Source organism: Zea mays, chromosome 7 (assembly GCF_902167145.1).
Source record: "Zea mays cultivar B73 chromosome 7, Zm-B73-REFERENCE-NAM-5.0, whole genome shotgun sequence".
In the NCBI taxonomy this organism is placed as follows: domain Eukaryota; kingdom Viridiplantae; phylum Streptophyta; class Magnoliopsida; order Poales; family Poaceae; genus Zea; species Zea mays.
In genome coordinates, this window is record NC_050102.1 from 171,010,958 (window position 1) to 171,024,347 (window position 13,390).

Sequence of the window (13,390 nt, forward strand, 5' to 3'; positions counted from 1 at the left end):
AGCTTGGGTGGGTAGGAGAGGTGGTCAAGGGGAAAAGAGCAAGGGCGGTGCCATGAACACAGATTTTGTATATTACAAGACTAGTATACACATTTTGTATACACACACTAGTATAATGTATATGAGTTTTTGCATTGTCTATTACAAGATTTGATTACGAGAATCACACTAGACCACCGTAAATTAGTCTCGAAGAGTCACACGCTACACGAGACCTTAGACGTCTAATCGTTTTTGTGATGTTGCATGTTCAGATCCACGGACACAGCTGACACATCCGCTGCTTACACAAGCACGAAGTCATGAAGAGGATTTAAGATTCTATTCCATCCGTTTTGGTTGGCTGGTTGCCATAAGCCAAACAACACTTAGAACACTGATCTGCTAATTTGATTTTAGATTTTAAACATTTGATCTTTTTTTACTTCTCTCTATCAATCATGTCGTCCAAAAGGTATGCATACATAATATATTAATTTTTTTATTTACATGTTTTTATATGAATATTTTTCGATAACATTCATATATAAAAAATAAATGGGCTTCTACTTGAAATCTTGCCCCAGACCCTTCCAAGCAACTAACCTGTCATTGTGAAAACATCGACATGTTAAAAACACAAGGCTAGTTCTTGAGCCTTGCATCCAAGAACCTTACACGGTGCATCCGTCCAAAGAAATAAACTAACAATCAACGACGATGTCATATACTCATATATAGCCGTGTGAAAATAGTGATGTCACCATATACCAAGGATCTCTACGACTCCGTGTCCCTATCCCTGCTTGCATGTTTTGCAAACATTGTTTGCCAGCTAGCGCATGGACGGCGACGATGATCACACAAGAGAGTGGTTTCTCCGGTGAGGCCGCCGCCTCTCCTCCATGCTCACCACCTCATCGTCGTCGCTCTCCAGCTCCGGCGTAGCAGCGGCCGCGCCTTTATCACCGAAGCATCGGGTACTCGAGTCCTCGCCGGTCGCGGACGGCGCGCCGGTGGCCGCTTGCCTCCTGCCGAACAGGTTCTTGAATCCGTGCACCAACCGTGACTTGAAGCCCCTCGCACTGCTGTCCCTAGCTGCGGCGCGCCGGAGGCCAACGGGCGCGAGCTCCTCGCCTTCCCAGAGCCGGCTTCGCGGGATCCGGAAGCTGGCGGACTTGCCGGGCGCGCAGTCGGTCGAGGAGGCGCCAGTCGCGGCCGCGGCCGCTGCCTCGGTCTCCGCCTGCTGCTGCTCGGAGCGGCGCAAGCGGGTGCGGAGGCCGGCCAGCTCGCGCTCGAGGGTCTCGATGCGGAGGCTGGTAGCCTGCATGGATGCGCGGATGTGCGCGGACTGGTGCAGCGCGGCGTCGCGCTGGAGGATGTCGCCGAGCGTCATGCTGGCGTCCTCCCCCGCGACGCCGCCACTGAAGACGCCCGATGGGGTTGGCTTGAGGAGCGGCGCTGCCGATCGCGTCGGCGCCAGTGCAGCGGCCTGGTGGTGATGGGTGAGGAGCATGGTGTGGTGGGAGTGGAGCTGCTCCACGAGCATGGCCTGCACGACGAAGCGGAGCGGGAGGCGAGGGTTTTGGACCAGGTGCATGAAGAGGTGCTGCGACAGCTTGGTGCAGTTGACGTTGTAGCACAACCGGGATTTGTCCTCCTCCGTAAGCTTCCCCTTGTGGTTCTGAAGAAAAAAAAATACAGTGAACACTATTATGTCTGAAACTCTGAAATCAGTTGGTTCTTCGCCATATGAGTTTGCAAGTAGTCATAGTTTCGGGCATAATCCATTGCATTTCTCATCTTATATATTCTTCCTTCCGATTGTGTTGTAAACTAAATTATCATCAAAGATGTTTAATCATTTAGGGCTAGTTTGAAAACTCAAATCTTCTCTAAGAATCCATGGGATCGAGGGAAAAATGAACTAATTTTCCTCTCAATCCCATGTATTACCGAAGGGGATTTGAGAGTTTCCAAACTTTTCCTAAAAAGCGGGTTCAAGGTGATTGCTTGCAATGGCAGTCAGACACTCTAAACTGTTTGCTAGTTGGTACTACGAAGTAGGAGTATATCAGCCTATGGTTCCGAATTCAAGGCAACCAAACTCTGCTGAAGTGTAAACTGCAGAGCACAAGCACATTTCTTAAAGCTGAGCTGTCATGAGTTTTGTCAACATAATTGTACGCCTGGGGTAGCATAATTTCTTAAACCACCCGTTCGTTTGCCCTGGAACCAGCTGGATTGATAAGCTCATTTTGTATTAATATTCATCACCTAAGCGCAAGTACAACGAGTACCATCAATCTTCTAAAGCCATCATATCCGAGCCTCAATGCGTAATGCGTTATTGTAAGAGAAAATCACCAGTAACAATCGATGGCCTGTGATATCTGTCAGGTCAGAATCGAGATCCAGTACGTACCTCCAGGTAGTGGTCGACGACTGTGTACATGAGGTCGTGGTCGTGCGCGGACCGCGCGCGCATGGCCTCCACGACCACCAGAAACTCCTCCACGGGGAGCGCGGCCACGTCGTCGAGCCACCTCCCGCTCCCGCTGTCGGACGCCGCGAGCACCTCGACGCACCGGGCGAGCAGGTCCGCGGCGGGCCCGGCCGCCTCGCCGCCCAGGAACGCCGCGCAGCACCGCAGCACGCCCGCGGCTCGGCCGTGGTCGGTGGCCACCTCATGGAAGTAGTCCTCCGCGGCGTGGGTCAGCCCGCAAGGGTCCCGCCCCGGGCCCGGTCCCGCGCCCAGCTCCAGCCAGGCCCCCGCCACCCACGCCGCGGCGAGGCTCGCCGGGGACAGCGCCGCCGCCGCTGCATCGTCGGGGACGACGTAGCAGGTCGCGATGGCCTGCACGAACGCGTCGAACGTGAGGCCCGCCGGCAGCGTGATCGCGACGTCGCTGGACTCTGACAGCAGGCGCCTCAGGTAGCTGCTCCGCGACGTGATCACGTCCTGCGAACAGTGAGCTGTTAAAATCCTCGCAAAATTCGGCTGCAAAATGATTACTTCACTCTCTGCAACAAACGCGCTAGTCACCTGTTTGCGAAATAATCCTTCAAGTCCAAATTATAGTAGCTTTTTTTTCTAGATATATAACTGTTGTATATAAGTGGATACATATTATGCATGCTTATTAGATATGCAGCAGTACGTACGAGCTATATAAACGTTTATAACTGAGGAAGTACTAAACATATATAAAAAAATCATTGCGGCATGGATTGAGCTGGCTCCTGCAAAATCTGATATTTTTCCAAGCATGGTCTGGCCTTGCATCCACTATCAGTTGCAGCAAAGACAAGAACAATGAGTGTACTATCCGTACGACAGGTATATTGTCAGATTTCAGGTTGCGCGAGCCAAAGTGGCTGCAATCAGGAGGAAAGCTAGACCATGTGATCCGGCAAATGATTGGCCGAGCCCACAACGTAGCAGCGCCAAATTACTGTTGCCGGGCGAGGGCTCCGATCTTGATGATTACTCTTATTAAGTGGCCGTGCATATGACACCGCAGTTAATTAAGGAATGTTTGGCAAGGGAAAAAATGGTAGCGCGCAACTTTACGTTTTATATTGTTCACTGCATTCGTCTACCCTGCAGTAAGTAGATCGTAGCGAGCATAGTACGTTCTGAGATTCAGAATTAAAGTAGATCCTAGCGAGCATAGTACAACATCATTTTGAAATGGCATTGCGTTGTCACTTGGCAGACATGAATGCAATGTGGCCATTGGACAAAAACGGGCAGTACGCCCGTACAACGTACGTGGACAGTAAGGTCTGGTCCCAATCCTGCGGGGCTACGGCCGCCCGTGTTCGAAATGCCGGCAGCGTCGCCTGTTCATCCACCTATAATTTTTAAAGGCCCAAACTACTGATGCGCACATGTGACACCTGACGTAGTACCATGGAGGGACAAAAGGATCTCCATCTCCATCTGCTCCTCTCGAAGCAAGAGTATTGAAGCAGGGAATTAGAGAGAATCCATATAGAGAAAACATCATGGATCCTGTTCAATTGTTCAATTTCTCTGATCACCAAACCAGTTTTGAAGACACACTATAGCCCCTCAATCTTCTTCAATACTCTTCCTCTCAAACAAGTCCTAAGGTTACAGTTTAAACCAGCAACACAACATTCACAAAAACGAAGCTACAATGGAGGAACAACAGTCAGGAACGCCGAACAGTTGACGGGCATAATACGCTTGACAGACATAATGTAAGAGCAAATTTAATAATATAAGTCTATAGTGAGCTTTATAATGTTGCTATGTCACGTATAGCTAACTAGAAACCTGTTCATATAGTAACCCTTCTATGATATAAATTATACAAAGTGTCTTAAAGTCTGTGAGGAGCCCACTTTCAGCTGACTACTAGTAGTGAGCAAACCATTTTCTCTATTTCTTTTCTTCTACGCCACCATAAATCTCATCTTAAGTCACCTGCATGCACGAGTTAACTCGTGTGGCGGTTGCAGAAAGAGTAGACTGAAAGTTATGACTGACTGCCGATGCGCTAACCAAGGCGGGGACGTAGCGGTAAATAAATGAGCGACAGATACTACGTCATCAATTATTGCCTCTTCGGAGGCCATTGTTGGGAACTGTTCCTCGTGGGGCGGAGCTGGGAGAAAGGGTAATTACCATTCCTGGCTAAAGACTGACGCTCAGCCACACTCCTCAGCTACTACGGCGTGCATTTGGGAGGCCAGAGTTTAGTGCATTTTAGCGGGAACTGGTACTGCAGCTGCTGGCCGGTGGCCACCCACAACGTGTTCTCGTGCAGTTCAGGACTTGAGGTGTGCCAGGAGGAGGAGGAAGCCTGCAAGGCTGTGCCAGAAACAGAGGAGGCAGATGTCTCGGTGAATCTATACGTCGTGGATTGGGCTTGGGCAGTGTCTCGTGTCTCCTTGCGCAGGCAGGGAAAACGATGGATTGGAACGCACAGCAACTAATGCGAGTCGCTCGTTTATTGCCATCACAAGAGACGTGTGCTGCGGGCGCTGATTTCTCATGCGTTGCCGTTTCGGTGTATGTATCCACAGCCAAGCCAAGCCGAGCCGAGCACACTGCACACTAGTTAATTCTCCATGCGTGGAATTTTTTATCAAAAAAATTGGTTTATTACTGTTCTCTTAACGGAAGGCATGCCATACCACCAGCAGCTGCAGCACGATCTGTCATAAAAGAAGGGGATGGGGGACAAAAAACCTGCAGGCGTCACTAATGCGGCAGAACGGAGAGGCCGCTTCCGTTGCCGTGTTTGAAAATGTCGACCCAGATGGCAGTACAGTACAGCGGAGAAAACTTTGAACTACAAAACAGTTTTTAGCTAAAATCCAGCGGAGGAAATTTCTGAAGTTGAGCATGCTGTATCACCCAGCGCAGACGGAGGACTGAACTGGGGTGGTAATCGTGCATCAGGAGGAGAGGACGAGGAGACGGAGAGGAGTCGGATGTTACCCTGTGCAGAGGGAGGCGATGCTCCTGGACGCGGACGACCACGTCGGGCTTGCGCGACCCGTTCTCCCGGCACCTGCACGGGCGGCGATCGATCAGTGAAGTCATCGTTATTATGTCCCGAAATCGAGAGTCGCACTGAGCCACACGACATGGCAGCACGCACGTACCACGCTTGCACTGCGCGCCTGAGCGCCGGCGGCAGGGACGACGGGTGCGCCTCCGCCACCGCCGCGGCGTCCTCCACCTCCGGGGAGGAGGAGCGCGAGGTGGGCGGCGAGGACGACATGGTGCCGGTGGGCGAGTCGAAGCGCTCCTCCTCTTGTCCCTCGTGGTCGTCGTCGTCTTCCTCCTCCTCCTCGTGGTCGTCCTCGTAGATGGTGTCGACGACGCCGAGCTCCTGCCACCCTATGCTCATCTCCATGCCCTCCCCCTCTCTGTATGACTGTATCCGGTCCTCCGGAGGCTGCCGCTGCGGCTGCGCTTGTTGTGGTAGTAGGGTTGTGGCCCAGCGACGGCGTTACAAGGGGTGTGTTAAATCGGGGCGGCAATGAATGCGTGCATGTGGCTTGTAAATGCGGTGGCACCCCGCGGCCGGCCGGCCCCCCCGATCCCTCCCTGTCCTTTCCCGCGCTAGGGAACGCCGGGAGGTTCTTCTGCTCCCATGCGTGCTGGTATGTTTTGAACAGCAGCATCGCCTAGTGGATGTCTCACTCTCAGGTTCAGAACCCGCATCGTCGGCTAGGGCTTTTTAAAGAGAACGCATAGATGTATGTTCGTTTGACTTTAATCCATATTATCTTATACTGATTCTATAGTGTTTTTGTCTCTATAGAATTAACAGTCTAAAGATACGAGTTTAATTCGAAGCGAACTATCCCTACTGTGTTGGCGTTTTCGCTAGACTGTTTCATGTCATTTTTTTTCTGAGATGTACTAGTACTGCCGTTGAACTTGATATGTTACTATCCAATGGATTTAAGAGATGTTGACCTCCGTTGAACACTGTTTTGTAACCCACTGAACTAATTAACTTATGTGGTGATCTGAGAGCATCTTCATCACCAGAACTCTGGTATTGTATTGTATCTCGTGCCTGTAAGTTGTCTTCAGAGTACCCTACGTCAATTTAGGATATAGTAGAATACTGCAGCGGCACATTAACTAAAACATATCTTTTTACATTTATCTTTTTAGAGTTATGTTTTTTAAAAGGAGGATGCTTCTTTAGGATTATATTCTGTTACAAATTATGAATATTGGAGATGAGATAAAGAGATTTGCTGCAGCTTCCCGTCTATCTTTTACTATACAAGAGACAAGAGACGTTTGGATACAAGAGACTTTGCGGCCCGGCTCGCCTCAAGGAACGGAAGCAAATGGTTGTTCATTACTCTCGCTGCGAGCTTCCGTTCATTCTGAATTTGTACTTTTCATGGATGGTTAATTTGACGTGATGGGGCTTCCATCGTGCACGCAGTAAGAGTTTAACGGGGCATGTGCTTTGTCCGCATCCGGGAACTAAAGACAAGCGGAAACAGTAGCCGCCGTAAAACCAAACGTACGGATAGGGTGCACAGGAAGCAAGCCTACGATGCATCTAGATTCGTGCCGCTCTGTCCCTTCACTGCCTAGTGCCTACTCTCAGGCAACTCGGCGTACTAGGAGGATTGTACTTCCGCGGTACCACAGTACTGCAACGTGCTAGCCTGCTAGGTCCTACATGCATGCAGACGAGACGCGTGCTCCCGCGACGTATACGCGCGTGGGATTCGACGTTCTTGGCTCGTGATCTTGCGTGTTCGTGCTGGGCTCCCAATTTCGTCCGGGCCGGATGACACAAACGCCCTATTTGGCATAGTTTATTTTCAGCTTCTTCACAAATTTAAGCTAAAGTTCTGCTAAACAGACAGCTTCTGCAGCAGCTTATCAGTTCAACTGCTTCTCAAAATGAACTAAAAACAACCAACAAGCAGAAGCTGCTTTTTACCAGCTTATCAGATAAGCTGCTTTTTCAACAAGCAGCAACTGTACCAAACAGGACCATAGCAGAGTAACGGTAATGGGCGTTGACTTTTCGGCAATGTTCCTGCGCGTAGCCGCGGCGTACGTACTGCAATAACTGGCCTGTGGCTTGTAGGTGTTTCAGCCGTTGGATATCAATAACAAAGACGGGGGTGGCTCAGGATTATACGATTAATTAAGGAGTAATTTTTTAGCATCCCCGAGAGTACCTAAAACATTATCCTAATTCTTATTTTTTTAGTTTCGGTAAGTTTTTTTTTTAAAAAAAACATAACTCTAAGATGATCATGACCTGGATGTGCATGCACACGTGGTCTCCGATTAAAAAAGCCCATAGATCATGATTTTTTTTCTTGTGGGTCTATTTTTTACTTTTATAAAATTCTAGAAACTTTTGCCACCCCTAATCCCTAGATGCTTGCGTGCGTACACGTGACCTTTCCGTGAAACAAACTCACTGGTCTTAAAGAAAGATCCTCGTGGATCTAATTTTTTAAAATTTTAAAAGTGTCTATTGAAAGCTAATTCCGTTGCGCGGCCTGTGTCAGACTGGAACGGACATCGCACTGTTGCGGAGTCTTCCTGTGATTTTTTGCTGCATGCGTCAGTGCTGCAAATCTCTGCCTCTGCATGCGTCCTCTTCTTCCTTTGAACTGGAAGTCGATCGCCGGCAACGCTGGCTGCAATCACATGATGAAGATTAATTACAAGCGAGGACAATGTACGTTGAGCCATTAAAGGCAATGAGATCTGTGAGACTGACTGTGATCCAGTGGCACTGTGGCAGTTTATGTGCCTTTCTAGTCTCTACACGTTTAGGAACAGGACATATGCAACACGTTGTTGAGTTAAAAGAAAAAGAAAAGGAAATACGGTAGGTTTGCGTTTGGATCCACAATTTCGTTTGCGGTTTACTTGCATGGAATGGATACCTTTTAGTGTTCAGATTGTTTTTTTAAATGACAGAGATACTTCCTGCATATAAAAAAGAATGTAATCCTAGCACGTACATTCTCGTATTTTTAGTATCTTAAGTTTAATTAATCATAAATAAAAAAACTATTGATATTTATGGTATCAAATAAATATTTTTGAACTAATCACGAAATATTTTTTATAGTAAATTAATTTGAAACAATGAATGTGAAAATTTTTTATACGGGCAGCCTATAGTTGTAAACTTTTTCTAGACGGAGAAAATATACAGGTAAATGCGACACATGTTGTTGAATGCATGCCACCAAATAATTAACCTGCAGAGGCTTTTGAGGAAAGGAGGACGACAAGTCCCTGATTGGATTGGAGGCGACTTCTCCCTCGTCTTCTCTCCGTTCAATCTCAATGATCAACACCCGATCCAGTCCTTGATGGAGGTATCCACATTCCCTGGCAATGATGTTGAGGTTGCTTGGTTTCGTCGTCAGTCGCTGTACCACCTCCCTGAGCAAGGATAAGAAACTGGGCTGGCGTGTTTGGATGGCTTGCCTAGAGATCTCGAAGCATGCCATGGTTTTACATAGGTTTATTACATAAAAACTGGAAGTTATATTGACCACATATATGCACAAATAGTAACTAGTGTGTGTGTCCAAAGTCGACTCTTTTGTCAGTATATAGTTAGGGGGTGTTTAGTTTCTAGGGACTAATTTTTAGTCACTAGATTTTATTCCACTTTAGTTACAAAATTATCAAATATAGAAACTATAACTCTATTTTAGTTTCTATATTTGTCAATTTATATACTAAAATGGAACAAAATGAAAGGACTAAACATTAGTCCCTAAAAACCAAACACCCCCTTATTCCTTCCCCGTTCTCTCACAGGTGAAGAGTCAAATCACGAGATGCCACGTTGCCTCGTGAGTTCGTCACTCCAGTTTAGTCTCAATCACATCGAATACTTAAATAATAATTACTGATATTAAATATAGTCTAATTATAAAATTAATTTTACAGATGAAGACTAAAAAAACGAAACGAATTTATTAAACTTAATTAAGTATATATTTCATACTTTTAATTAATATTCAAATTTTGACGTGATACGAAATAAACTTTAGTCAAAAGAATAAAAAAAAACCCCATCAAGATGGCGGTCATGCACAAAGCGAGTGTCGCAAACTTGATATCTGAATTTTCTGTTTGTGAGTGATCCAGTGTTAGCTTTACAGATTAATAAGTGCCAGTTCTAAATTTCACTCGGTAACCGTCGGTTACCAGTAAATTTCCCGTTATCGGTACTGCTAGACTAAAATAGATCCCGACCATAACTTTCGAAATAATTAGTTTAAAAAATTGAATTAAAAAATATCTGGAGGGGGGGGAGTATATTAAAAACATGTCATTTTTTTAAGTTTTTAAAAATTAATCAGCATTTCCCGATGGTAAATCACCTAAAACAGTCCGAGAATAACGAGCTTTGTTTTTTTTTAATTTAAAACCACAAAATGTTCGGGATTTGCGAAATTCGAGCTGTTTTTTTTCGATTTGAAAAAGGAACAGTGCGTATGCAGCTGGTTTTCATTAAAGGAACATAAAAATAAATAGGATCGTGTTTCCTAGGATGGCCTTATCTTTTATTAGAGTGTTTTGTTTGATAAATAAGCTAGTTTATCATCTTCTCCCTATTTTTATTTGGTTTGTGGAATAGAATTATTTGATGCATTATCATCTTATTTTTCATAGTTAGTTAGTACTGATATAATTGGAGTCATGTCACCAAATTTAAGAAATACATCAGCTCAATTTAGATAGATCCTCGAACCACACTCCGTATATCATTCATATAAACTTTTCCATTTTTGACACGGATGGTTAAATGCACGCGAACGAGACCTGCGTTTGCATGCACGGGCACGCCGCACGCGGATGGGGCGCGACTTGTCCACCGATAGGAAAGATCAAAACCCAGTCCTTGTCCGTGCCACAATTCGCCGATCTAGAAGCTACCCATGGCCATGGGCCATGTATTTCTTGGCTTGCTAATAACGTGAGCTAATGACACTCTGATTGGCATGCACCGCGCAGCCCACTTTTCAGCGTTTGGCCTCTGAACTTTTCAGTTTTCCACCGTTCTGCACTTCTGCTGTTCATTTCAGACATGATTCGAATACATAGTCAAAAAGAACGGCGAGATATAGGAGCGTATATACATTTCTCTTTTATCCCCCATTCGGAACAACAACGAATACTGTATACTAGTAGTAGAGAACTAGAGATGCTTTCACTTTGACCTTCTGAGAACGCAAGCCGTGAGCACCTTGTTTCGCTCACAAGTTCGCACCTTTGTTTAGATTACAATGCGGTGCTAAACGAATTATCAAACAGAGCAAATCTGTAGCGAACTAATCAACCAGCAACCCAAACATGCTGAACGGCTGACGCTCACGATGCATCCTCCAAAGTTGAGAGGCTGCATGCGCGTCGCCGGCCCCCTCATTTCCGGCGATAAGCCGGCCCGGCGTGCTCCTCGCTGCGACGCCCGACGACCGTCGAGTCCGCGTACTCCGACCGCGCGCGGCGGTGCACCGTGCCGGACGGCGGCCAGTCGGCGGCGCCGACGCTCGCCGCGGAAGCGGCTGCGGCGTCGGGCAGCTCCGAGTAGTCGATGAGGTGGCGCCTGCTGCCCCCGCCGCGGGAGCTGCCGCCGTCCGACGAGACGGAGCGGTAGCCGCTGCCGCCGCGCCCGTGGCTCCTCCTGATCACGTCGATCACGAACGGGATCAGACCTTCCATCTATCCTTCTCGCGTTGGTGGGTCGCCTTCCTTTGTTGCTCTCGCCAAGACAAAGAGTGCTTCTGTATGCAGTGACCGACCGCGATCCGCTCGGTGCCGTGCGTGTGTGCTGTGGCGACGCGGCCGGCAGCGTGGCTTTATAGCGTCGCGCGCGCCGGCGGACGCGGGTTTTTGACTGGCTGGGAAATGTCTCCGGGTCCGGGCGGCCGCCTGCCTGCTCTGCTGGGATCCAATTCGTCACATGGTCAGCTGGGGAACCTGCTGGTACGTATCCCGCCGGTCTCGGATAAGCTTTGCCCCGGTTGGTCTGGTGGTGGCTGTTGATATGATGGCCATGGCCTGGTGGTGTTGTTGCCCGTGCGAAACCAGAAGGAGCGAGGGATCTTCTTCTCAAGGTTGCGTGCGTGCGTGCGCGGAACCGCCGGCCGCACCACTGTTTTGACCGTTGTGTTTGGTTGGACTGCTGGACAGGTATAGCCTCTCTCGTCGGCAGAGGACCAGCTGATGACGGTTCTAATAGAGCTAGTGCTAACTGCTAATCATCCTTTTTCGTCGTGATGCTGAGAGTGACAGTTTCATCTGGTCAGAATTTGAGACTGAAATCCGGATATATTCATTGGCCGTTGGTTTTCATTTGAACCGGTTCCGGGATTGGCCCAAGCCACTAGCCAGGGTCTCTCTCTCTCTCTCTCGACTGCATCTTCCCTGCGTCCTGCGAGTATAAATTCGTTTGAAATTTGGGTTGTTATAATAGTAAAATAAAAAGAGCTTATCGGTGAATAAACAAGGTTTGGGCATATATCATTACGTTCATCCCCTGCCCGGACATGCACGCTTAGCCTACAAGCCAAATCTTGCGATTACCGGTGTATGAGAATCGGCCGAATAAGTTGGCATCCATGGCGCTTTGATCTCATGGGACTCTTCAATGCGAGAAGTGCTTTATACAAAGTATGCCGGGCAGATTTCATTCTTAGCACAAGTGGAGGAAATGCCCGGAATAGTGGTGCCATGGAAGCAGGAATGGGTTGGAAAGGCTTATGGAATTTGAAAAAAGTCCGAATAAAAGCAAACCATTTTCTATGGAGATTTGCCATAGGCAATATTATGTTTGTCATAAGTCAAATATTTTAGGCTTGAACTACAGATACTTTTCAGGTTAAACTTGGAAATATAAAAGTTAGATTTATATTAAAATGTAGATTTATATAAAAAAACATTGACAATGTTTATAAACATTTTGTAACACAGAGTAACGGTTAAAGTTGTTTTTAAGACTTTGTGTCGATGTCTATGGAACCGAAGGAGTATGCCCCGGGCGATGGGAAAAAATTTGATGCAGCCGGCTGTAAACCAATATTTACAGCTTCTCACACAAAAAAAGATTAACTTCATCTACAGCAGCAATAACACAACTAAAACGTTATCTGGTGGACCTGCACATAAGGTCAATCCTCCTTTTTTATGAGGGACTGCAAACATTCTGGTTTACAGCTGGCTGCACCAAATTTTTTTCCCACGCGCTGGCGCTTGGCGATATGGGCGATCATCTCTTCCTAGACTAGAATGAAGCTACAACTGTTGCCGCGTTTTTTAATGTCTATTACGGATGTTACATATAATATAATTATAAACTAAAGATTAAACCGCGACATAAATTTTTTAAGCATAATTAATTCATGATTATCAAAAGTTTATTATAACATCACACGAGCGAATTATAAGATAATTATGTTTAATAGTTTCATCTTATTATTTAGTTATCATATGTGTAATTAGTTTTGGATTTTGACTATATATAATATTTCTAATTGGTATCTAAACATCCGATGTGATAGATGCATTCGTAACTGGCCAACTTAATATTTTATCTGCCTATCCACATGATCGCCGCCTAGTTTTTTTGAGCCGGCAGTCAGAATTTACAGAGAACCGGATTTTATAGGTGTAAAACATGTTTTGTTAGAGAAAAAGAAACTCTGACGAAGTAGACGCACGAGGCGAACTTCGTCTGTTTTCGTAGGGTTGAGCAACTTGGCAGAGCATGGAGCATGCCCCGTGACCATTCAAATACATGCTACTGAGTTGACTCTGCATTGGAATTTCAAATGCTTTGGTATTTGGTTTGTAGAATCTAGCACTTCATTATTATTTCACTCTTTCGTTTTTTGTTAGGTA

The 13,390-nt window shown here is 46.7% G+C and overlaps 2 protein-coding genes across 2 annotated transcripts; both read right to left on the bottom strand.

Annotated features, from left to right (window-relative positions):
• Positions 1–586: 586 nt before the first annotated feature.
• LOC103633370 (BTB/POZ domain-containing protein At3g49900) lies at positions 587–6,065 on the bottom strand. Its single transcript, XM_008655072.4, has 4 exons — positions 5,623–6,065; positions 5,456–5,528; positions 2,405–2,941; positions 587–1,663 (listed from the first exon to the last, which is right to left on the bottom strand). Exons 1-4 carry the CDS (start codon positions 5,874–5,876, stop codon positions 839–841), a joined length of 1,689 nt encoding a protein of 562 aa, XP_008653294.1. The 5' UTR covers positions 5,877–6,065; the 3' UTR covers positions 587–838.
• Positions 6,066–10,652: 4,587 nt separating this feature from the next.
• On the bottom strand, positions 10,653–11,306 carry LOC100382154 (uncharacterized). The gene has a single exon (NM_001174914.1). It carries the CDS (start codon positions 11,210–11,212, stop codon positions 10,913–10,915), a length of 300 nt encoding a protein of 99 aa, NP_001168385.1. The 5' UTR covers positions 11,213–11,306; the 3' UTR covers positions 10,653–10,912.
• Between the last annotated feature and the right edge of the window lie 2,084 nt (positions 11,307–13,390).

Coding starts and splice junctions, on each gene's coding strand:
- LOC103633370 (XM_008655072.4), bottom strand. CDS start 5,876: ATGGAGATGAGCATAGGGTGGCAGGAGCTCGGCGTCGTCGACACCATC. Junction 5,529..5,622: donor AGGCGCGCAGTGCAAGCGTG/GTACGTGCGTGC, acceptor CCGCCCGTGCAG/GTGCCGGGAGAACGGGTCGC. Junction 2,942..5,455: donor ATCGCCTCCCTCTGCACAGG/GTAACATCCGAC, acceptor CACTGTTCGCAG/GACGTGATCACGTCGCGGAG.
- LOC100382154 (NM_001174914.1), bottom strand. CDS start 11,212: ATGGAAGGTCTGATCCCGTTCGTGATCGACGTGATCAGGAGGAGCCAC.